This window comes from Phocoena sinus, chromosome 3 (genome assembly GCF_008692025.1).
Source record: "Phocoena sinus isolate mPhoSin1 chromosome 3, mPhoSin1.pri, whole genome shotgun sequence".
Taxonomy (NCBI): Eukaryota; Metazoa; Chordata; class Mammalia; order Artiodactyla; family Phocoenidae; genus Phocoena; species Phocoena sinus.
This window is the reverse complement of record NC_045765.1, coordinates 3,818,299-3,841,519: the sequence shown is the minus strand read 5'-3', so window position 1 is coordinate 3,841,519 and position 23,221 is coordinate 3,818,299. Positions and strand designations below refer to the sequence as shown.

General features: G+C 51.5%; 1 protein-coding gene across 2 annotated transcripts; it reads left to right on the top strand.

Moving 5' to 3' along the window:
- The first annotated feature begins 427 nt into the window (after nt 1–427).
- TICAM1 (toll like receptor adaptor molecule 1) lies at nt 428–23,212 on the top strand. Of its 2 annotated transcripts, none has more exons than XM_032626132.1 (3): nt 428–567; nt 3,103–3,202; nt 14,389–17,193. In XM_032626132.1, exon 3 carries the CDS (start codon nt 14,531–14,533, stop codon nt 16,628–16,630), a length of 2,100 nt encoding a protein of 699 aa, XP_032482023.1. In that variant the 5' UTR covers nt 428–567; nt 3,103–3,202; nt 14,389–14,530; the 3' UTR covers nt 16,631–17,193. The 2 variants fall into 2 exon arrangements, with proteins under 2 accessions (XP_032482023.1, XP_032482024.1); XM_032626133.1 differs by lacking the exon at nt 3,103–3,202 and adding an exon at nt 22,123–23,212 and having other exon boundaries at nt 436–567; nt 14,389–16,634.
- The last annotated feature ends 9 nt before the right edge of the window (nt 23,213–23,221 follow it).

The window sequence follows — 23,221 nt, the reverse complement described above, 5'->3', positions numbered from 1 at the left end:
GGGGGAACTAAGATCCCGCAAGCTGCACTGCGCGGCCAAAAAGGTATGCCATCTTGCTGTCCCTTTTCCAACCACATGGGCGTCCCCAAATCCCTCCAGGGTGGCCATGATTCCCACCCCCGTCCCCCCCAATTATCTCATCCCCTCTGTTCGGTGTCCTGGAAAACATTAATTACTAATTGAGATGAACTAATTTAAACGCTGTGGTTCTTTCTCACTAGACGGTGGGCTCCCGAGGGCTGTCGTCACCCTTGACCCCTGTTGTGGTTCCCAGCGCCCGGGCACCCCGGAGGTGCCCAAACGTCCCCTAAGTGGCAGCCGGCGGAGGGAGAGAGGGCGTCGCTCGGGGCGTCTCAGGGACTTTCCCGGTCCCGCTGGGAAAGCGTGATCTCATCCCCTTCCTCCCTCCCCTCCGGACGCGGAAGGGGCGGTCGGAGGCCGTGCGCCTGGAGGCACCAGCGTGCCTTCAGCGCTCTGCCATCCGCTGGCACCGCCGCCAGGCCGTCCGGCCGCCAGCCCCAGCCCCGAGGACACGAGCGGCGCAGCCAGCCGCCCCCGCGATCCCTGGTAGGTGAGGAAGGGGCGAGGGCCGGCTGGGGAGGGGCAGGGGACCCCCGCAGGCCTGCAGGGGGCCCGCTGCCCACGCCCCTCGCCAGGGTTCGAAGCCAGCTGCCCCGCACTGGGAGCTTTGGACGTCCTTGCGGCCGCGTGTTCAGTGCCCCCCGCCCCCCAATGCTCCAACACCCCTCCCTGGCCCAAGTCCTCCCCACCCCCCCAACTCTTCCCCAACACCCCGAATCCTCCCCAACATGACGTACTACCTTCCAATACTGCTTTCCTCCTCCGCGTTTCTGATTTCTTCCCCAAACTGGGCACTCTCTGTGCCCCAGCCCCGGGTCTTCCCGCCCGGTGATCGCCAACCCCCCACTGCCGCTCCCCCAGCTCCTCCAGGGCCCCGAATCCCCCACTTTATCCAGGGGCTTCCGTGACCCCCCTCCCACTGGGGGGAGTGCACTTCCCTCAGCGGGTCCCATCCATCAGCTGAGATGGGTCTCGGGGAATCTTCAACCCCCTGTTCCCCACCCCTTCCCGTGGGGCACGGGGTTGGTTGGTACCTGCCCAGGAGTCGATCCAAGTCTGCCCAGGCCGCTGGCACCACTCGGCTGGGCCCGGGACTTCTTCAGGGTACCTGTGTTCCTTTCCTCTCCTTGCGGCTGAGGCAGGGGTTTGGGGGAGGGGACACCACAGTGTGACCCAGGCAGGCTGAGGTCTGGGTTCCAGAGTTTGGGGGAGGGTTGCCCCAGGCTGCAGAACCTGCCTGGGCCTCTGTGTCCTTCTCCGAATAAGGGCCATTCATTCATTCCTCAACAAACATTTATGGAGCACCTGCTGCGTGCCAGGAGACACTGTTCAGTACACTGGGCACACAGTAGGGGCCAAATAGTGTCCTCATGGAGCCACAGGGAGCAAAAGTGTGACCTGTCACAGTAATGTGTGCCAAATGCAGAGGGCAGCTATCCGGTACCTTGGCCAGGCTTGAGGATTCCTCAGATCCAGGCATGGGAGGGGTACTGCACATAGTAGGTGCTCAGTGAATAAAGGCAGGGGCCCTGCAGCCACGCTGCCTGGTTTAAATTACTGCCCCTTTACTTTCTACCTGTGTGATCCCGGGCAAGTCACTCTACCTTTCTGTGCCTCCCTTTTCTACTGGTAAACAGGCGGTCAAAATAGTCTTAACTCGCAGCGTTGTCCTTTGCTTTGCACAGTGCCCGGCACATAGTAGGTGCTCAGGAAACACTTATTTTTTAAAAAAGTATTTATTCGGGTGCCTCGAGTCTTAGCTGCAGCACATGGAATCTTCATTGCGGCGTGCGGGATCTTTAGTTGTGGCATGAGAACTGTTAGTTGTGGCATGCATGTGGGATCTAGTTCCCTGACCAGGGATAGAACCTGGGCCCCCTGCGTTGGGAGCATGGAGTCTTAGCCACTGGACCACCAGGGAAGTCCCCTGGAACATTTCTTAATTAGCCAAAAGGAGTGAAGTGCCCCTACTATGTGCCAGTCCTGGTAGGAGCCGATTAGGCTGTCTTCTTGGGGAGGAAGGATTCAAGCAGAAAACATTTATTGGGTGCCTACTGTGTGCCAGGCACTGCTCTGTCCACTCACTGATTTATTCAGCCAATAAGTATTTATTTATAAGGTATACTTATTTATTTATGTAAGTATACTGTGTGCTGGTCTCCAGAGATCCTTCCTGGAGATCACCACCTGGTCTGGATCCCATCATTGTTTGCTTGAGCCAGTGGTCACCTCCACCCATGTCCCCTCCCCACCCTTCTCCTGCCCTCACCACCCCACCCCCAAATCTGTCCTCGCTGAAGTAGCCAGAGGGCACCTGTGAGCACCTGAATTAGGTCCCCTCCCAGCTCTGCATGCAGCTCCCCAGGGCTCCCTCCTCCGTCTCACAAGGCCCTGCCTGACCTGCCCCAGTCCCCCCCACCCCCGCCCTCCCCTCCTCCCTCTCTCCCCGTCGCTCACTCTGCTCCAGACACGTGGGCCTCCTCGTTGTTCCTCCAACACATCAGGTCCAGTCCCACCCCAGGACCTTTGCACATGCTGTCCCCACTTCCTGAAACTCTCTTTCCCCAGATCTGCACCTGAGTTGCTCCCCCACCTCCTTCAGGTCTCAGCTCCCGTATGTCACTTCCTCCCAGAGGTCTCCCTTGATCTCCAGTTCTTGGCAGCCTTTCCCCAGTCCTTGCCTTTCTCCCCCACCCTGGCTCATTTTCTTGATGGCTTTATCCGTTCTCTGCAATGAACTACTTTCTCATTCATCCCGGGTCTCCCCCAACTAGACTGTGAGCTCCAAGAGGGCCGGGGGTCTGCAACAGCACCTACAATAGCTCTTGGCACACAGTAGGTGCTCAATTAATATTCCCTCTGTGTGTGAAGAGATTGCCCAAGAGTGTAGACAGGAGAGGAGGGGGTAGGCAGATTCCAGATTTGGTGAACAAATATAAAGAAGAGAAAAAAAGAAATTCTGCCAGTATTTATTTCTGATTTGTACGGTTTCTTATATTGTTATTCTGAACTCTCGCTCAGGACGAGGGCCACTCTCCTGCTGGCTTTACACACGAGGAAACTGAGGCTGAGAAAACAGGCTCCACCAGCTGGCAGGCGCAGAGCCGGGTCCCTCACCCCGGTGGGTGCTCCCCCACCCCCACCCCGCTGTCCCCGGCAGCCACTGTCAGGTGCAGAGTGGACTTTGCCCTGGAGGCTGTGGAAGTTGGGCAGAATGAAAGCCAGGTTCCCAGAAGGCTGGGGTGGCCGCTGGGCAAGGCAGATGGAGTGGACGGGGGACATGCCAGGGCACAGGTGTCTGGGGAGGGGGCGCTGCATCGGGGCTCAGGCTGGCGGGCGGGGAGATGGAGGAGAAACACGGTGTGACTTTAGGCAGTTTGCCAGGAGGTGCAGGCACGGGAGGGCCTGCCTGCATGATTCTTTTTTTTCTTTTAATATTTATTTACGTGGCTGCGCTGGGTCTCAGTGGCGGCACGTAGGCTCTTTAGTTGCGGCACGCGGATCTAGTTTCCTGATCAGGGATCGAACCTGGGCCCCCTGCATTGGGAGTGTATTTTTATTTATTTATTTATGGCTGCGTTGAGTCTTTGTTGCTGTGCGTGGGCTCTCTAGTTGCGGTGAGCAGGGCTACTCTTTGTTGCTGTGTACAGGCTTCTTATTGCGGTGGGCTTCTCTTGTTGCGGAGCACGGGCTCTAGTACACAGGCTTAGTTGCTCTGCGGTATGTAGGTTCTTCCCAGACCAGGGCTCAAACCCGTGTCTCCTGCATCGGCAGGCGGATTCTTAACCACTGCCCCACCCAGGAAGTCCCCGGGAGCAGAGCGTCTTCTTATCCACTGGACCACCAGGGAAGCCCCTGCTTGGCTAATTCTGAGTCTGGCTGTGAGCTTTTCCACAAGCCCAGCCCTGAGCCTCTGCTGCGGGGGCCTCCAGCTCGGGTACTGCTGGGGGCAGACAGCTGTCAGGTACCCTAAGGCTCACGGAGCACCGAGGGTGTGCTAGACACGGCTCTGTACCATTTCTACACGGATTAACTCATTCGACCTATGGCAGTCCTCGCAGGAAGAGGTCATCCTTGTACCCAGTCCACAAAGGAGGAGACTAAGGCACCAATGTGCTTGTGGCCTGTTCAAGGTCACAGCCTGGAAGCCATACGGCTGAGATTTGAACCCCAAGAGCATGCCCCCACCCACTGCTCCCTCTTGCCCTGGAGCTGACTCATTTCGGGTGGGTGTCCCATAAAGCGGGGAGGCTGCGGCCAAGGGCAGGACAAGGGCAGCTGCCACTCTGTTCTTGTTGACCGTCTGGATTCCAAGAGAACCCAGAACACCAGAGTTTCACACAGCACCTCCTCTGTTCAGCGTTGGCAGCTAATTCAGATTTTCTTCTCACACTGCTGCCCGTGGTGTAGTTGCGGGAGTTGGTGAACTTTTCTTCCTTTTAACATTTTATTGACCTAGAACCTGAATTCAGAATAGGACACAGATCCTAAGTACTGAACTTGAATTTTCAGAGTGAACAGTGCGTGATGCAGAACTTAATGTCTGGCCACGTTCATGCCCCGTCCTTCACACTTTATCAGCTGTGCCCTTTATTCGTTAAAAATTGGAGGGTGCATGTCACCAGGTGATTGATTTTTCTCTCTTTTTTTAATTGGAGTATAGTTGCTTCACAATGTTGTGTTAGTTTCTGCTGTACAGCAAAGTGAATCAGCTCTACGTATACATATATCCCCTCCTTTTTGGATTTCCTTCCCATTTAGGTCACCACAGAGCATTGAGTTCCCTGTGCTATACAGTAGGTTCTCATTAGTTATGTATTTTTTTTAACTTTTTTTTTTTTTTTTGGCTGCAACACATGGCATGCGGGATCTTAGTTCCCCGACCAGGGATCAAACCCGGGCCCCCTGCAGTAGGAGCATGGAGTCTTAACCACTGGACCACCAGGGAAGTCTTACTTATCTATTTTATACATAGTAGTGTATATATGTCAGTCCCAATCTCCCAATTTATCCCACATGCCCTGCCCCCTTGGTGTCCATGCGTTTATTCTCTACATCTGTGTCTCTATTTCTCCTTTGCAAATAGGTTCATCTGTACTATTTTTTCTAGATTCCACATATATGTGTTAATATACATGTGTCTTTGTCTCTCTGACTTACCTCACTCTGTATGACAGTCTCTAGGTCCATCCATCTTTTTTTTAAATTAATTTTTATTGGAGTCTAGTTGATTTACAATGTTGTGTTAGTTTCTGCTGTACAGCAAAGTGACTCAGTTATACATATACATATATCCCCTCTTTTTTCAGATTCTGTTCCCATATAGGTCATTACAGAGTACTGAGTAGAGTTCCCAGCGATTTTTTCTTTTTAAGTTACTATACATGCAGCTGTTCCCAGGAGCCACTGAGAGGTGGAAAGAACAGTTGATCTGAGGGTCATTGCTGTAGAGGGAGATATCTGATACTTCAAGGAGTTTTGATATTTCGGTAAGATTTGGCTGACTTGTGGTCCCACCTGATCATCATCGTTTTTATGCCATTTTGTTGCCAACAGCAAGCTCACATCAGAGATGGGAGAAACTATACACTTTGTCTTTCTCTCTCTTTTTTTTAAAATTTATTTTATTTTTATTATTTATTTTTTGGCTGCGTTGGGTCTTCGTTGCTGCACGGGCTTTCTGTAGTTGCGGCGAGCGGGGGCTACTCTCTGTTGCAGTGCACGGGCTTCTCACTGCGGTGGCTTCTCTTGTTGTGGAGCACGGGCTCTAGGCTCATGGGCTATAGAGTGCAGGCTCAGTAGTTGTGGTGCATGGACTTAGTTGCTCCACGGCATGTGGGATCTTCCCGGACCAGGGCTCGAACCTGTGTCCCCTGCATTGGCAGGCAGATTCTGAACAGCTGCGCCTCCAGGGAAGCCCCACTTTGCCTTTCTGTTACCGCTCACTTGTGCCTGCATTATGGCAACAACGTCTGTCCTCCACTTTCTTCCAGTAGTCTGGCCATGAGCTCATTTCAGGGGCTGTTTCAATTAAAACTAGATAAGTCTGTTTCTCAGGCCATATAACCAGGTCCATGTAAGCTGGAATCTCTGGCGATACACTTTGGAGACCACAGGCTCAGTGGGTTCTAGGGCCAGGCAGCCTGGCTTCCAATCCAGCTGCGGCCTTTACATACCTTTTCTCGACTAATTCTTCAAGATCTGGTGTGTATTTTTTCAGATCTCAATTCAGATGCTACATTTTTAACAGTTTAAGTGAAACCTGATCCTACCAAAACAAAGTTGGGTCTTTTTTTTTAAAGAGGAGATAATAGTACTTACAGAATTTATTTTTTAATACATACAATTATTTAAATGCATTGTATTTTACACACGGCAAAGCCTTGATAATTATTTTTTTAAATATCTATTTATTTATTTGGTTGCACCGGGTCTTAGTTGTGGCAGGCAGGCTCCTTAGTTGCGGCATGTGAACTCTTAGTTGCGGCATGCATGTGGGATCTAGTTCCCTGACCAGGGATCGAACCCGGGCCTCCTGCATTGGGAGCGTGGAGACTTATCCACTGTGCCACCAGGGAAGTCCCCAAACTTGGGTTTAATGGGGAAACATTTTTGTTTTTTACACTGACCCAGTTTTTCCATTTTAATGAATTAAATATGAATAAAATTTAATATTTACTTTCTCCCCGGTAGCTGTAGCCACATTTCCAGTACTCAGTAGCCACATGGAGCTGGGGCTGCCATAACAAAGTCCCACAGGCTGGGGGCCTTAAAAACCAGAAATTTATTGCCTGACAGTCTGGAGGCTGGAAGTCCAAGATCAAAGTGTCAGCAGGGTTGGTTCCTTCTGAGGCCTCTCTCCTTGGCTTGCAGATGGCTGTCTTCTCCCTGTGTCCTCACGTGATCCTCCCTCTGTGGGTGTCTGTGTCCTAGTCTCCCCTTCTTATAAGGACACCAGTCTTATTGGATTAGGACCCCACCCTTATGACCTCATTTTAACTTGATTACCTCTGTAAAGACCACATCTCCAAATGTAGTCACATCCTGAGGTCCTGGGGGTTAGGGTTTTAACATCTGAACTTGGTGAGGGGGGAACCCAGTTCAACCAATAACAGCCAGTTATCCCCCGTAATAATTATATGGGCTGGAGAGACAGGCATCTGGTCTTAGGGTTACAAACATTGGTGCCATAGGGCTGTTCTGCCCGTCGATAGCTGTGCAATCTAAGTTTGCCCCTCTATGGAATGGGGAAAAAAAAAAATCATATGCCTGTTTCGTAGCCCAGGTGTTGGCAAACTTTTCTCTGGAAAGGACCAGAGAGTGAATATTTTCATCTTGATGGGCTACATGGTGTCTGTTGCAGCTACTCAGCTCTGCCACTGTAGCCTCAAAGCAGCCATGGACCCTGTGTAAATGAGTGAGCGTGTCTGTGTTCCAAGAAAACTTTATTTACTAAAACAGCCCATGGGCCATACTTTGTGACCCCTTCCTAGGGAGTTGTGCACCGTGTCATCAGGGCAGGCTTGACCAGAAATTTGAAGGAAGGTAGGGAGTGAGCTGTGGGGATACATGGGGGAAACAGTGTTCCAGGCAGAAGGAGCAGCCAGTGCAAATGCCCTGAGGCAGGACTGTGCCTGGCAAGTTTGAAGGATAGCAGGAAGGCCAGTGGGGCAATTAAGAGATATGATATACTAGGTTTGTATATTATGTATACATATACCCACTTTGTTGCCGTAAGTTGCAATATATTGATATTTGTTTTTGAAAGAAGCAAAAAAGTATATGAAAAGAAAAAGGAACTCTTCTCTGCAATAATATATGGCTCACATTTAGTCTTTCTTTATGGAAAAATAATTCAGGAACTAAGAAAGCACTTAAGCAATAATTATCTTCCTTCTTTTTTGGGGGGGACGGTCAGCTCCAAGAAGGAAGAGTATTCCTGTTTTATTCTTCTCTCTGTCCTGATACATTCAGTGTCCAATACATGGCAGATGCTGGAAAATTACTGCTCGAATGAATGAATGAATGCTGTGTATGTATAACTTTCGCCTCTTCACACACTTCCTTTATTTATTATTTGCAACAAATATGTTCAGAGTTTTTACTCTGGGGATGGCACATTGGCTTGCTTTTTTTTTTTTTTTTTCTTTTAAGCTTATAAGGTCTCTTTAAAATATTTGAATCGATTGCTAACTCGACACAACTGAGCAGATTCCTGAAAATCTGCGTTTCTGGCTTCTCTTGAAAAGTTAGCAGATGTGGTCCCACTGAGCCCATTTTCCTTCTCGGCAACACACATGAGGCAAGACCACGGCATTTAGACAGGTCGAGGTGGTTCTAGGTTTTCAGGTAAAAGCCCAAGTGCCCCCCTTTCCCCCTACTCAGGCCCACAAGTTCCTGCACGACCTGCCCCGTCCCCTCCCTGCCCTACCCTCCTCCCTCTCTCTCCCCCTCGCTCACTCTGCTCCAGACATACAGGCCTTCTCGCTGTTCCTCCAACACACCAGGCATGGTCCTGCCCCAGGGCCTTTGCACGGGCTGTTTCCTCTGCCTGGATCTCTCTTCCTTCAGATGTCCCCACTCTCTCCCCATGTTTATGTCCTGTCGAAATCTCTTCTCATCAAGACCTTCCTAAACTACGTTGTTTAAAACTGCACACAGGGACTTCCCTGGTGGCACAGTGGCTGGGACTACACACTCCCAGTGCAGGGAGCCCGGGGTTCCATCCCTGGTCAGGGAACTAGATCCCACAGGCATGCCACAACTGGAACTTCGTGTGCCGCAACTGAGGAGCCCACGTGCCGTAACTAAGACCCGGCACAACCAAATAAACAAAACAAAAAAACCCCAAAACTGCACCCCTCCACCCCCATTCTTGGAGTTCATGACTCTCCTTCCCTCCTTGTTTATCCGCGGCATTCATACTGTGATATATCGTGAATTTCACTCATGTATCCGCCGATCATTTGTCCCCGCATACTAGGAAGTCAGCTCCATTTTAGGGTCTCTGCTATTTCCTGGTGCCTATCAGCATTTCAATATGTCAGGCCGCTTTCAATTTCGAAACAGCCAGACAGCCGCTCATCTCCTTGCGTCCTTCCTCCCCCCGCCCCCCCTCCCCAGCACCGCCTCTCTCTCTGATGCTTCTCGGCCACTTCTCTTCTGCCCACTCTGCTCGGTCACATCCCCCTCACACCTCTGGAACCATCGACCTTGGTCCTGGGCCATTTGACATCCGCTCAGAATGAATTAAAAAAAAAAAAAAAAAAAATGCTGAGTCATGTATACAGTGCCGTCTGTGATTTATCAGCAAAGGGGGTTGATGGATGAGTCAGCTCTTCATCTAGACCAGGCATCCTCAACGTCAGCGCTTAGTAACGTCTGGGGCTCAGTCATTCTCTTGAAGGGCTGTCCTGGGCACTGTGGGATGTTGAGCTGCATCCTGGCCCCCACCCACTCAATGCCAGGAGCACTTTTCCACGCAGTCGTGACAACAGAAATGTCCCCAGATGTCGCCATGTGTCCTCTGGGGGGATAGAGTTGTCCCTGGTGCAGGTGCACTGTTCTTGGCTCGGGGGTGGGGCGGGTCCCAACGTGGACACGAGTGGGGAACAGGCAGTAGGCCTAGCTGAGGGGCAGAGAAAGCGTTCTCGGCCCCCTGGACTGGACGTGAGGCTATGCTTTTTCCAAGTCTGAATGTGATGTAAATTGAGCGCCTGGGGATTTAAATTTGGGGGTTTGGGACACTCTCCATGGTGTCTTTGTTCTGTGTCCTTGGGAAAGACCTTTTCTCTGTGTGTGTTTTCTTTCTTTCTTTTAAATTTTTATTGGAGTAGAGTTGATTTACAATGTTGTGTTAGTTTCAGGTGTACAGCAAAGTGAATCAGTTATACATATACATATATCCACTCTTTTTAAGATTCTTTCCCCATATAGGTCATTACAAAGTGTTGAGTAGAGTTCCCTGTGCTACACAGTAGGTCCTGATTAGTTACCTATTTTATATATAGTAGTGTGTCTATGTCAATCCCAGTATCCCAATTTATCCCTCCCCGCCTTTCCCCCCTGATAACCATAAGATTGTTTTCTACATCTGTGACTCTATTTCTGTTTTGTAAATAAGTTCATTTGTACCATTTTTTTAGATTCCATGTATAAGTGATATGATGTGGTATTTGTCCTTCTCTGTTAGACTTACTTCACTCAGTATGACAATCTCTGGGTCCATCCATGTTGCTGCAGATGGCATTATTTCATTCTTTTTTATGGCTGAGTAATAGTCCATTATATATATATGTACCACATCTTTATCCATTCCTCTGTTGACGGACCTTTAGGTTGCTTCCATGTCCTGGCTATTGTAAGCGGTGCTGCAATGAATATTGGGGTGCATGTGTCTTTTCAAATTATGGTTTTCTCCAGGTATATGCTCAGGAGTGGAATTGCTGGATCATATGGTAGCTCTCTTTTTAGTTTTTAAGGAACGTCCATACTGTTCTCCATAGTGGCTGTACCAATTTACATTCCCACCAACAGTGTGGGAGGGTTCCCTTCTTCTCCACACCTTCTCCAGCATTTATTGTTGTAGATTTTTTGATGATGGCCATTCTGACTGGTGTGAGGTGATACTTCATTGTAGTTTTGATTTGCATTTCTCTAGTAATTAGTGATGTTGAGCATCTTTTCATGTGCTTTTTGGCCATCTGTATGTTTTCTTTGGAGAAATGTCTATTTAGATCTTCCACCCATTTTTTTGATTGGATTGTTGGGTTTTTTTTTGATATTGAGCTGCATGAGCTGTTTGTATATTTTGGAGATTAATCCCTTGTGGGTTGCTTTGTTGGCAAATATTTTCTCCCATTCTGTGGGTTGTCTTTTCGTTTTGTTTATGGTTTCCTTTGCTGTGCAAAAGCTTTTGAGTTTCATTAGGTCCCATTTGTTTATTTTTGTTTTTATTTTCATTACTCTAAGAAGTGGGTCAAAAAATATCTTGCTGCAATTTATGTCAAAGAGTGTTCTGCCTGTGGTTTCCTCTAAGAGTTTTATAGTGTGCGGCCTTACATTTAGGTTTTTAATCCATTTTGAGTTTATATTATTTTATTTTTTTAAGGGATTGGGTTTTTTTGTTTGTTTGTTTTAATTTAGTTAGTTAGTTTTGGCTGGGTTGAATCTTCATTGCTGTGCGCGGGCTTTCTCTAGTTGTGGCGAGTGGGGGCTACTCTTCATTGCAGTGGGCGGGTTTCTCATTGCAGTGGCTTCTCTTGTTGTGGAGCATGGGCTCCAGGCGTGTGGGCTTCAGTAGTGTGCCACGTGGGCTCAGCAGTTGTGGCTCATGGGCTCTCTAGAGCTCAGGCTCCGTAGTTTTGGCACACAGGCTTAGCTGCTCCGCGGCATGTGGGATCTTCCCGGACCAGGGCTCGAACCCATGTCCCCTGCATTGGCAGGCAGATCCTTAACCACTGTGCCACCAGGGAAGTCCCTAATTTCATTCTTTTACATGTAGCTGTCCAGTTTTCCCAGCACCACTTATTGAAGAGACTGTCTTTTCTCCATTGTATAGTCTTACCTCCTTTGTCATAGATTAGTTGACCATAGGTGTGTGGGTTTATCTCTGGGCTTTCTATCCTGTTCCACTGATATCTATTTCAGTTTTTGTGCTAGTACCATACTGTTTTGATGATTGTAGCTTTGTAGTATAGTCTGAAGTCAGGGAGCCTGATTCCTCCAGCTCCATTTTTCTTTCTCAAGATTGCTTTGGCTATTTGGGGTCTCTTGTGTTTCTATACAAATTGTAAAATTTTTTGTTCTAATTCTGTGAAAAATGCCATTGGTAATTTGACAGAGATTGCATTGACTCTGTAGATTGCTTTGAGTATTATAGTCATTTTGATAATATTGATTCTTCCAGTCCAAGAACATGGTGTATATCTGTCCATCTGTTTGTGTCATCCTTGATTTCTTTCATGAGTATCTTATAGTTTTCTGAGTACAGGTCTTTTGTCTCATTAGGTAGATTTATTCCTAGGTATTTTATTTTTTTGATGCGATTGTAAAAGGGATTGTTTCCTTAATTTCTCTGATACTTCATTGTTAGTGTATAGGAATGAAACATTTCTGTGTATTAATTTCATATCCTGCAACTTTACTGAATTCATTGATGAGCTCTGGTGGTGTTCTGGTAGCATCTTTAGGATTTTCTATGTATAGTATCATGTCAGCTGCAAACAGTGACAGTTTTACTTCTTCTTTTCCAATTTGGATTCCTTTTATTTCTTTTTCTTCTCTGATTGCTGTGGCTAGGACTTCCAAAACTATGTTGAATAAAAGTGGTGAGAGTGGACATCCTTGTTCCTGTTTTTTTTTTTTTAAGCATTTTAAAATAGATATATTTATTTAATTAATTTATTTTTGGCTGTGTTGGGTCTTTGTTCCTGCACACAGGCTTTCTCTAGTTGTGGTGAGCGGGGGCTACTCTTCATTGTGGTGCGCAGGCTCCTCATTGTGGTGGCTTCTCTTGTCGCGGAGCATGGGCTCTAGGCACGCGGGCTTCAGTAGTTGTGGCACATGGCTCAGTAGTTGTGGCTCGTGGGCTCTAGAGGTCAGGCTCAGTAGCTGTGGTGCACGGGCTTAGTTGCTCCGCGGCATGTGGGATCTTCTCAGACCAGGGCTCAAACCCGTGTCCCCTGTATTGGCAGGTGGATTCTTAACCACTGTGCTACCAGAGAAGCCCTGTGCCTGTTTTCTTATCGACAGTATTGGAAGGAAATATTGCTGGCCCCATTCATACATTGATTCATTCATTCAACAAGTATTTGTTAGGTACCTGCTGTGTGGTTCCACAAACCCTCTGATGCCCAAGGTGACTGGAAGGCAGACAGATGTGGAAGGTTTAACACACAGGAGAAGGTCACCCAGTGGCCAATTCTGTTGTGGGGGGACATGGAGAGACAGACTGGGATAGAGAACCGGGGTGGTCATGGAGGGCTCCCTGAGGTTGCACCATTGTACCTGGGGGCTAAGGATGAGCTTCAGGTCACCCAGGCTAAGATCTGGGGTAAGGTGCTCCAAGCAGAGGGAACAGTGCATGCAAAGATCCTGAAGTGGGAACCAGCTTGGCATTTTTCAAGAAATGGAGAGAAGAGGAAAGAACCTCCAAAGGGCTTAGCAGCAGTGTTAGGCATAGATCTGGCCCTTGGTCATGGTTAACTCATCATAGTAATAATGCAACCTGTATCAGTTAGCTATTGCTGTGGAACAAATTACCCCAGAACTTCGTGGCTTCAAAACAACAAACATTTATTATCTCATATAGTTTCTGAACATCAGGAATCTGGTGGCAGATGAGCTGGGTGGCTCTGGCTCTAGGTCTCTGATGAGGCTGCAGTTAGGCTGTCTTCCGGGGCTGCCTCATCTGAAGGTTTAACTGGGGCTGGAGCCTGAGATTGGCGCCCCCATGTGGCTGGAGGTGGGGAGCCTCAGTTTCTCCCCTGGTGGGCCTTTCCAGAGGACCACTCACATCACGGTTTACCCCCGACAGAGTGACAGAGAGAGTGACTAAGAAGGAAGCCAGTGTCTTTTATAACCTAATGTCACAGGTGACAGCCTATCACTTCTGCCATATTCTATCAATCTCACAGAACTCTGGGACAACATTGGAAGGACCACCCAAGGCTTGAATACCAGGATGTGGGGTCACTGGGGGCCATCTAGGAGGCTGACCCTTCCTGAATGACTTCCAGTCATTGGGCTCAGAGCTTTCCATACGTTAACGCAACTCAGCTCCCTGAAACACTCCCATAAGTGGGCTTATTATCATCCTAATAGGTAGTATAGTCTTGTAGTTACGCACATAACCTCAGCCTCTAGAGCCAGACAGCTTGGGCTCAAATCCCAGCTCTGGGAATTCCCTGGTGGTCCAGTGGTTAGGACTCCATGCTTCCACTGCAGGGGGTGCAGGTTTGATCCCTGGTTGGGGAACTAAGATCCCACATGCCTTTTGGACAAAACAAACAAATCCCAGATCTATCACCGGCTGTGTGACTTGGGGCAAATGACTTCACTTCTCTGGCTCACCTTCTTCCTCTGTGAATGGGGAAAATAGTAGCAGCTACCCGCTGGGTGACACCAGGCAGGTGCCTCCGCTGTCCTCTTGCAGAGGAGGAGAGGGAAGGTGGGGGAGGTGAGAAGTCTTGCCCAAGGTCAAGGTCTGGTGATAGGTCTGGTGGGTTTTGAAGGCATGGGGGGGGCGTTGTCTGGGCCGCCTCAGGGCCCCCTTTCTGGTGATAACCATGTCTTTCTGCTTCACAGGTCTGCTCTGCAGCCCCCAGGGGACCTAGTACCCATGAGCAGGTAGGGACACCGGGCCTGCAGCGCAGGGGGGCGGCGTGTGGAACATGACTCCATCACCCAGTGCTTCTCCCGCCACCGGAGGCCACACCCACCTGTGCCCATGGCCAGCACAGGGCCGTCGCTTTCTGGCGCCTTTGACATTCTAGGCGCGGTGGGCCAGGATAAGCTCTTGTATCTTAAGCACAAGCTGAAGACCCTGCGGCCAGGCTGCCGAGGGGCGGACCTCCTGCATGCCCTGGTGCTCCTAAAGCTGGGCCAGGAGACCGAGGCCAGGATCTCCCTGGAAGCACTGAAGACGGACGCTGTGGCGAAGCTGGTGGCCCGCCAGTGGGCTGGTGTGGACAGCACTGAGGCCCCAGAGGAGCCCCCAGACGTGTCCCTGGCCGTTGCCAGGGTGTACCACCTTCTTGCCGAGGAGAGGCTGTGTCCAGCGCCAATGCGGGAGGAGGCCTACCGCGCAGCCATCCGTGCTTTCAGGTCCAGGGACGACCCCCAGCTGGGGGAGCTCCAGGAAGAGGCACGAGACCGGTGCGGATGGGACGTCCTTAGGGACCTGGAGGCCATCCAAACTCTCCACTCCGATCTGGGGTGCCTCCTGCCGTCCTCGGCATCACCCTCCGGGACCCGCAGCGATCCGCGGCCCATCGAGGACCTTTCGGACTGGAGCAGAGGGCATTCCCTGAGATCCACCGGCAGCCCGGCCTCCCTGGCCAGCAACTTGGAAATTAGCCAGTCGCCCACCATGGCCCTCCTCAGCAGTCACCACAGCCCCCACGGGCCCAGCAAGCTGTGTGACAAGCCCCGGGCCAGCCCGGTGCCCGAGCCTGCCCCTATGGGCTGCCAGGAGCCCGAGGAGATGAGCTGGCCCCCATCAGTGGAGGCTGCCAGGCCCCCGGTGCGGCCAAACAGCCCAGCCCCCAGGCTTCCCGAGGTGGCCGCAGATGCATGCCCCGCCAGCCTGCACGACCCCCCGGAAGCTCCAAAAACCAGCAGTCACTACTCGGTGGAGTGCACGGATGTGCCAGCAGCTCCCAAATCTCTCCCCTCGCCTTCCAGAAACGCCTGCCCTGTCGCGGATCAGACGCCAATCCAACTTTCAGAGGAAGACACCACTTACCCGGCGGCTCAGCCACGCCCACCGACTCCATCGGCCCCCCAAACGTCCCCTCCTAAGGCTCACCCTACCGTCTCGAAGCCGGGGCCCTGTCCTCCTGAGCTGGAGTCGCCGGAGCAGAAGTTCTATAACTTTGTGGTGCTGCACGCTGGCGCCGACGAGCACATCGCGCTGCGCGTGCGCGAGAGGCTGGAGGCCCTGGGCGTGAGCGACGGCGCCACCTTCTGCGAAGATTTCCAGGTGCCAGGGCGCGGCGCGCTGCACTGCCTGCAGGACGCCTTAGACCACTCGGCCTTCACCATCCTGTTGCTCACCTCCAACTTCGACTGCCGGCTGAGCCAGCACCAGGCGAACCAGTCGCTAATGAGCAGCCTCACGCGGCACGGGTGGCAGGATTGCGTGATCCCCTTCCTGCCCTTGGAGAGTTCCCTGACCCAGCTCAGCCCCAGCACGTCCAGCCTGCTCACCGCCCTGGTGTGGCTGGACGAGCACTCCCCGATCTTTGCCAAGAAGGTGGCCAACACCTTCAAGTCCCAGAAGCTGCGGGCCCGCAAGGCCAAGTGGAGGAAGGAACAGGATGTCCGGGCCCTGCAGGAGCACAGCCAACACCTGGAGGGTGAGCGGCAGCAGGCAGCGGCGTGGAGTGCCGCGCAGTCAGCTTACTTCCATAACTACCTGTCCTACCAGAGGCAGATGGAGAAGCTCCAGGTAGCTTTCGGGAGCTACATGCCATTTGAGACTCGGCAGCCTTCTGTGCTTCAGGCGCCCTTTGGGGGACCGGGGCCCCTCGGAGCCCCACCACCAGCCTTTCCCACCCGGCCGGGCCATCAGCCGCCGCCCCTGCCTCCTTGGCTGGCGGGCATGCCCCCACCGGCTTTCCCGCAGCCCCCGGTGGCTTTCCCGCAGCCCCAGGCCTTCCCGCAGCCCCCGGACTTCCCACAGACTTCACCCGTGCACCCTCAGAGCCCTGGGCTGCAGCCCCTCATCATACATCATGCACACATGGTACAACTGGGACTCAACAACCATATGTGGAACCAGAGAGGGACGCAGGCGCCCGAGGACAAGACGCCAGAAACGGAATGACCAAGTGAGTGGACCTGATGACCTCGGCCTTGATTCCCCATTTCCGGGGGTCAGTGGAACATGGGGTCATTTGCTACTTTCAGGACACTGCCGGGAAAATTGACCCCATGACTTTCTGGCCCTCCAGGTAGCCAGAATTGGATTTGTTTACAAATTCTCAGTCAATCCCTCCCTCTCTCTGGACCTTGGTGGTGGGGAATGGGTTGGGGGTATGGGTATGGTGGTGTGTTTTTTTGTTGTTGTTGTTGTACGCGGGCCTCTCACTGTTGTGGCCTCTCCCGTTGCGGAGCGCAGGCTCGTGACGCGCAGGCTCAGCGGCCATGACTCACGGGCCTAACCGCTCCGCGGCATGTGGGATCTTCCCGGACCGGGGCACGAACCCGTGTCCCCTGCATCGGCAGGCGGACTCTCAACCACTGCGCCACCAGGGAAGCCCCATGGGTATGGTGTTTTAATTGTAATAAATATTTATTGAATGCTTTGACAGCGCCATTGTCCTCTGGGAGACCTCTGCCTGGCCATCTGTCAGGATAAAAACGTAGCTGCTATTGCCATAAAAGGGACAGGAGCCAAAAAGTTGCGCACGTTTGCTTTCATTTCATTGGTTAGGATATAGTCACATGGACCATCTCCGGCTGCAAAGGAAGCTGGGAAATGTAGTCCTCTGATGGGTCACGTGCTTTGCCACAAGTGTTGGTTCTAATGCCAGAGAAGGTGGAGAGAAAAGACATTGTGAGTATATTTAGCTGTTTCTGTTGCAGCCCTTTTTGGGGGAAGCGGGGGTCTGCTTTGATGCTCCCACCAAGGCTGGGCTCTGATCACACTGTGTAATCTTCAGCAAGTGCCTTCACCTCTCCGAGCCTCTGCTTTCTTATCTGAGAAATGGGTTTATGAGGCCATTGTTCCAAGGTCATCAGCAGATCGTGTGCGATAACAGTGAAATACGAGGGACAGTGTAAGTGCTCATTAACTTTGTGCCCGGTATGAAGGGGATTAATCTTTTTCAGGGTCTCAGACCTTTTGAGAATGAGAATAGAATTAATATTTGTTGAGCACTCACCGTTTATCCGTCTTGGAGGCTTTAAATCTAAACCTTTTTTTTTTTTTTTAATTTTTGGACTCACTGCACGGTATGCGGAATCTCCCTGACCAGGGATCTCCCCGACCAGGGAATCGAACCCGCGCCTCCTGCAGTGGAAGCGCAGTCTTAACCACTGGACCATCTAAACGTATTTTAATCCTCAAAAATGACCCTCCCCCCCAACGGTAGAAGCTTCTGTTGCTGGTCCCCATTTTACAGATGGGGAAAACCGAGGCAGAGAGAGGTGAATTCTGGTCCCCAAAGTCACACAGATGGGAAGTGAGGAGATTGCAATGAAGTAGTCGTATTTCCAAGGGAGGGAATGAAAGCCAGCCCAGGAAGGGCTATGTGGGCCAGGTGATCCGGGAAGCTGCAGGCCTCCTCTCACCCAACAGCGTGATTTGAACACTGACTTAGCATGCCCTTTCCCCCTCCACCAGCCACCCCAAAGGGCGGGCCTGGTGTGAGTCAGCCAGACTGTCACGCACCACTTACTATTTTAGTCGCTGACTCAGATTTTGTCGAAGGTCTGCTTCCGGCTTCCCTGCCATGACATGAAACTTGGGGAGATTGGATTCTCCGGGTGGGGTTGTGGAAACAGTTTCTTTTCTTTTTGGCCGCTCTGGTGTGGCTTGCGGATCTTATTTCCCCGACCAGGGAACGAACCTGGGCCACAGCAGTGAAAACGCCAAGTCTCAACCATTCGACCACCAGGGAATTCCCAAACAGACGGCTTCGGATCACTAAGGCTAGAGTCAGCTGCAGTTAACAGGCCATTTTTGCAGTTGACCAATATTTATTGAGCTCCTACTGTTTGCCAGGATTGTCGCAGACACTGGGGTGCAGTGGGCGCGAAGACAGATGTGAACCATCCCCTGCTCTCTTTTCAATCGCAGGTAGAGGTGGAGGGAAGGGAGTGGTGAATGAATCATCAAATGAGGAAGCAAGATAATTTCAGAAACTGAGGAGACTTCAGAAGAAATAAACTGGGCATGCACGGTGATGGGGGTGCCTCAGGAGGAAGAACTTTGGCCCAGGTGGCCAGGAAGGCCTCTCTGAGGAGGTGGCATTAGAGCCAAGACCTGGAAGAAAAGCTTGGGAAGGAAGGGTTAGATCTTCTGGGCAGAGGAAACAGGCAGTGCAAAGGCCCTGGGGCAGGACCATGCCTGCGTTGTTGCATGAACAGCAAAGATGGGCAGAGTGAGTGAGGAGGAGAGAGGGTGGTGAGGACCGGGAGGGGGAGGGGACGGGGCAGGTCGTGCAGGGCCTTGTGGGTCTCAGGGAGGACTTGGGCTTTTACCCCCAGGGAGGTGGGACCATGGAGGGCTGTGGGCAGAGGAGGGGCGGGGCCTGACTCAGGTGTTCATGGGCGACCTCTGGCCGGGGCGGGGAGGGCAGACTGGGGAGCAAGGGTGGAAGCTGGGAGCCCAGAGGGGACTGGTCCAGGCCAGTGAGGATGGGGGCTGGACCGGGTAGAGGCAGAGGAGGGAGAAGTGGGCCCATTCAGAATGTGAGCCCCTATTTCATCCCTGAGATGTTGTGAGTCGCAAGTCACAGCCCTTTTCCGGGCCTCATCTTTCTCACCTGTACCATGGACATAGTGACCTCCAGTCTGGAGCTCCAGTACCTACATGTCCCTGTGTCAACCCAGTATATTTATCTATTTTTATACATTTATTTATTTATTTATTTTAAATGTTTGGCTGCATTGGGTCTTCGTTGCCTGCCGCGCTTTCTCTAGTTGCGCCAAGCGGGGGCTACTCTTCATTGCGGTGCACAGGCTTCTCATTGCGGTGGCTTCTCTTGTTGCAGAGCATGGGCTCTAGGCGTTCAGTAGTTGTGGCTCGTGAGCTCTAGAGCACAGGCTCAGTAATTGTGGCGCACGGGCTTAGTTGCTCTGCGGCATGTGGGATCTTCCTGGACCAGGGTTCGAACCCGTGTCCCCTGCATTGGCAGGCGTATTCTTTCTTAACCACTGTACCACCAGAGAAGTCCCCAACCCTGTATATTTAAAGGATGATCATTTTGAAATCCCTGGGCTAAGGTCTTTACGTGCTGGATGAACACACTTAATCCTCTCAACAGCCCCAGGAGCTAGAAAAAATGTTCCCAATTTACAGATGAGGAAACTGAGGCCAGGAGGGCTGACATCATTTATCCAAGGTCACACAGCTTATAAGTAGCCTTCTGGGGCAGGAGAAGGAGCCAGGCATCTCTCTACTGGATTCTAGCCCATATGGAGACTCTCCAGCCTGTTAATTTATGACCTCCGTTTTTTATTTTTATTTTATTTTATTTTTTGGCTGTGCTGCACAGCATGTGGGATCTTAGTTCCCCAACCAGGGATCGAACCGGTGCCCCCTGCACTGGAAGTGCAGAGTCTTAACCACTGGACTGCCGGGGAAGTCCCTAGATTTTTTAAAATTCTTTGAAATATTCCTGTTCATTTTGTTACTTGTTAATTTGTGGCTTCTCCACTACACCCTGCCCACCCTGAGAGAGCTGGGGGCCCACGTGTCTTGGTCACTGCAGTATTTTCAGAACCCAGCACAGGATGTGGCACACAATAACTGTTCAGTAAAGTAAATCCTTCTGACAAACAATTAGTGAGCACCTACTGTGTGCAGAACATGCTGGGTGCCCTGGACACAGACCTGGTCCCTGCCCCCATGGAGCTCACTGGGCAGTGAGTGGAGAGGACATGGAGTCCTCCATCCATTTAGCCAACCAACATTTATTGAGCTCCTACTGTGTGCAGGCCCTTGGGCACAGGGATGACTGAGTAGTCACCCTCTCAGGTGACCTGAGACACCCCCATTCTGTCCTCTCAGGGCTCACTGTCCAGTGCCAGAGACAGAGTTATGGGGAGATCAGGCCTGTGATGAAGTGTAGAGGGCTGTGGAGGCCCAAAGGGGACCCTTGACCAGCCTTGGGGGAATTAAGAGAATCTTCTGGAAGGAGGAAGTAAGCTGACACCAGAGGCCTAAGTCGGAATGAGCCATTGGTGGGGAAAAGTGTCCCTGGGGATGGGCACAGCATGGGCAAAGGCCTGGAGGGGAGACCACGTAGGGAAGGGCAACTTCACACACGGCCACAATTCCTGCTGCCCCAGCGCCCCCTGGTGGCAGCCACCACCTCGGAGGCCAGCCTACCCCACATGGCCCCGTGGGCCTGGGGTATTTCCTGGAGAAGTCCCATGCCCCGACTTGGCCAAACAGCCTTAAAGAAAAATAGGGGGAAATTTTTTGAAAAGTTTCCCCTTTTTTCTTTATATATTTTAGATTGTGACTTTTTTTTTCTTGGCCACGAGGCATGGCACGTGGGATCTTAATTCCCTGACCAGGGGTGGAACCCAGGCCCTTGGCAATGGGAGCACAGAGTTCCTACCACTAGACCACCAAGGAATGCCCTAAAATCCACTTTAAATGGCACTTCTCCAATCCTCTCCTCTGCTCTGACTTACGTTATATAAGATAATAATAATAACAAGCACAAACACTTCGATAAAACTTACTATGGGCCAAGGATTGCTCTAAGAGCTTTAGTGTAATCCTTGCTCTAAGAGCTTTAGTGCAATCCTTACCACATCCTTACAATACCCTTAAGAGGTGGATTTCATTATTCCCATTTTACATATGAGGAAACAGGCTCAGAGAGGTTAAGTAATCTGGCCAAGGTCACACAGCCTATAAGGAACAGAGATTCTAATGAAAAATATAACGTGAATTTTTTTTTGTTATGAGAATTATGTTATTTTTTAAGTGTACACTTCAGTGGTTTTTAGTATATCTCACTATATTGTGCAATCATCACCGCTATGTAATTCCAGAACATTCTCATCACTCCAAAAAGAAGCCAAGTCCCCATTAGCAGTCCCTGGGCATTCCCCTCCTCAGCCCCTGGCAATCACAAATCTGCTTTCTGTCTCTGTGGATTTGCCCATTCTGGACGTTTCATATAAATGGGATCACACACTATGTGGCCTTTGGCGTCTGGCTTCTTTTATTCAGCAGAACATAAACTTGCATTCCTAGGCCACTCCCATTATCGGGAGCACTGGTCACCACTCCGTGTGTCTTCATTCTTTTTCATGGCTGCATAGTATCCCACCTCCAGAGAGCCCCTTCATAACCAGTATGAGAAACACCCTTGGAACCTGCATTGCTAGAGCAGAGGGGTGCCTAGGGGTCAGTTAGGCAATCCACTGCAAAGCAGAACAAAACTATGAGAAATCCTACTTTTATTTTCTGGTTGCACCATATATACCTGGTGTGCCCAGGCTCTCGGGTCAGTGAGATTATCAATCAACAAACACACGTCTGGGCAGAGTTGTTTGCCAGGGTGCTGGTGTGGAGGTTTGCAGATGGCCCGCGATGAGGCAGTGAGCGTCTGTTTATTCTCTTTCTTCTAGAAGCATCTGCGTCCTACCAGGGCCTGGCGCTTGTGCTGGGCCTTTGCCAGGGGTCGTTGTGACACTGGATCTCAAGGTTACCCTGACCGAGACCCCAGCCAGGCAGGGCCTCGGGAAACTGAAAGTCCAGTGGAGCCGGAAGGAGGAAGTTTCTGCAAGCTCTGCGGCCGACACCCACCTCCACCCCCTACTCCTCTGCCCATGCTAATAAAGGGCCTTCTGAAAGGTAGGGTCAGCCCTGAGAAGGGCCAGTGTGGGATTTTTCCTGCAGTGTTTGCTCCAGTATCAGCCTTCTTTCCTCCCCAGGCTGCAGAAACTGTCCTGGTCAAGGTCATGGGTACCTTTGAGTTGTTAAGTCCAGAGGTCACTTCTCTGTCCTCCTCCCCCTCTCGGAGGCGTCTGACCGGGCCAGTCGGCCTCCTTCTAAGAACTGCATTGTCACATGGTCCCCGGGCCCCATACTCCTCCTCCCCCCCGCCTCGCTCTCCCTCCCACCCACTTACCCACCCACCCACCCACCCACCTCTCCCGGACCCCCTCGGGCTTCTCCCCTCCCCCACCCCACCCCTTCCTGGCGGCCTCGTCTATGCCCTCAGCCCTGTCTCCAGCTCGGACCTCCTCTGAGCTCCAGACTCAGGGTGCAGCTGCCCGTCTACGTCTCCACTTGGGGGGTTCACGGGGGTCTCACACTCAACACCGCCACGTGGTGTCTGACCATCCTCGCTAACCTGCTCCTCCCACGTCTCATCTTTGCTGACGGAAGCTCCGTACTGGCAGTTGCTCGGCGAGAACCTGGGAGTCACCCTAGACTGACCTGTCAGCCGGTCCTCCTGCTTCCGCTTTCAAAAAACTGTGCAAAAAAAAAAAAAATAAAAAAAAAAAAAAAAAAAAAAAAAAAAAACTGTGCAGAATCCACCCACTTCTCTCCCCTCCTCTCCCCCCACCTGGACCAGCGCTGTCACCTGCACCCTGGTCCCTGGGCTCCCCTCCTCGTCCCCACAGCCTGTCCTCCCTGAAGCAGCCACCAGAGGGAGACCGTGAGCATCTGAGTCAGGCCCCGCCCCCTCCTCTGCCCAAGGCCCTCCAGGGCTCCCACCTC

Coding starts and splice junctions, on each gene's coding strand:
- TICAM1 (XM_032626133.1), top strand. CDS start 14,531: ATGGCCAGCACAGGGCCGTCGCTTTCTGGCGCCTTTGACATTCTAGGC.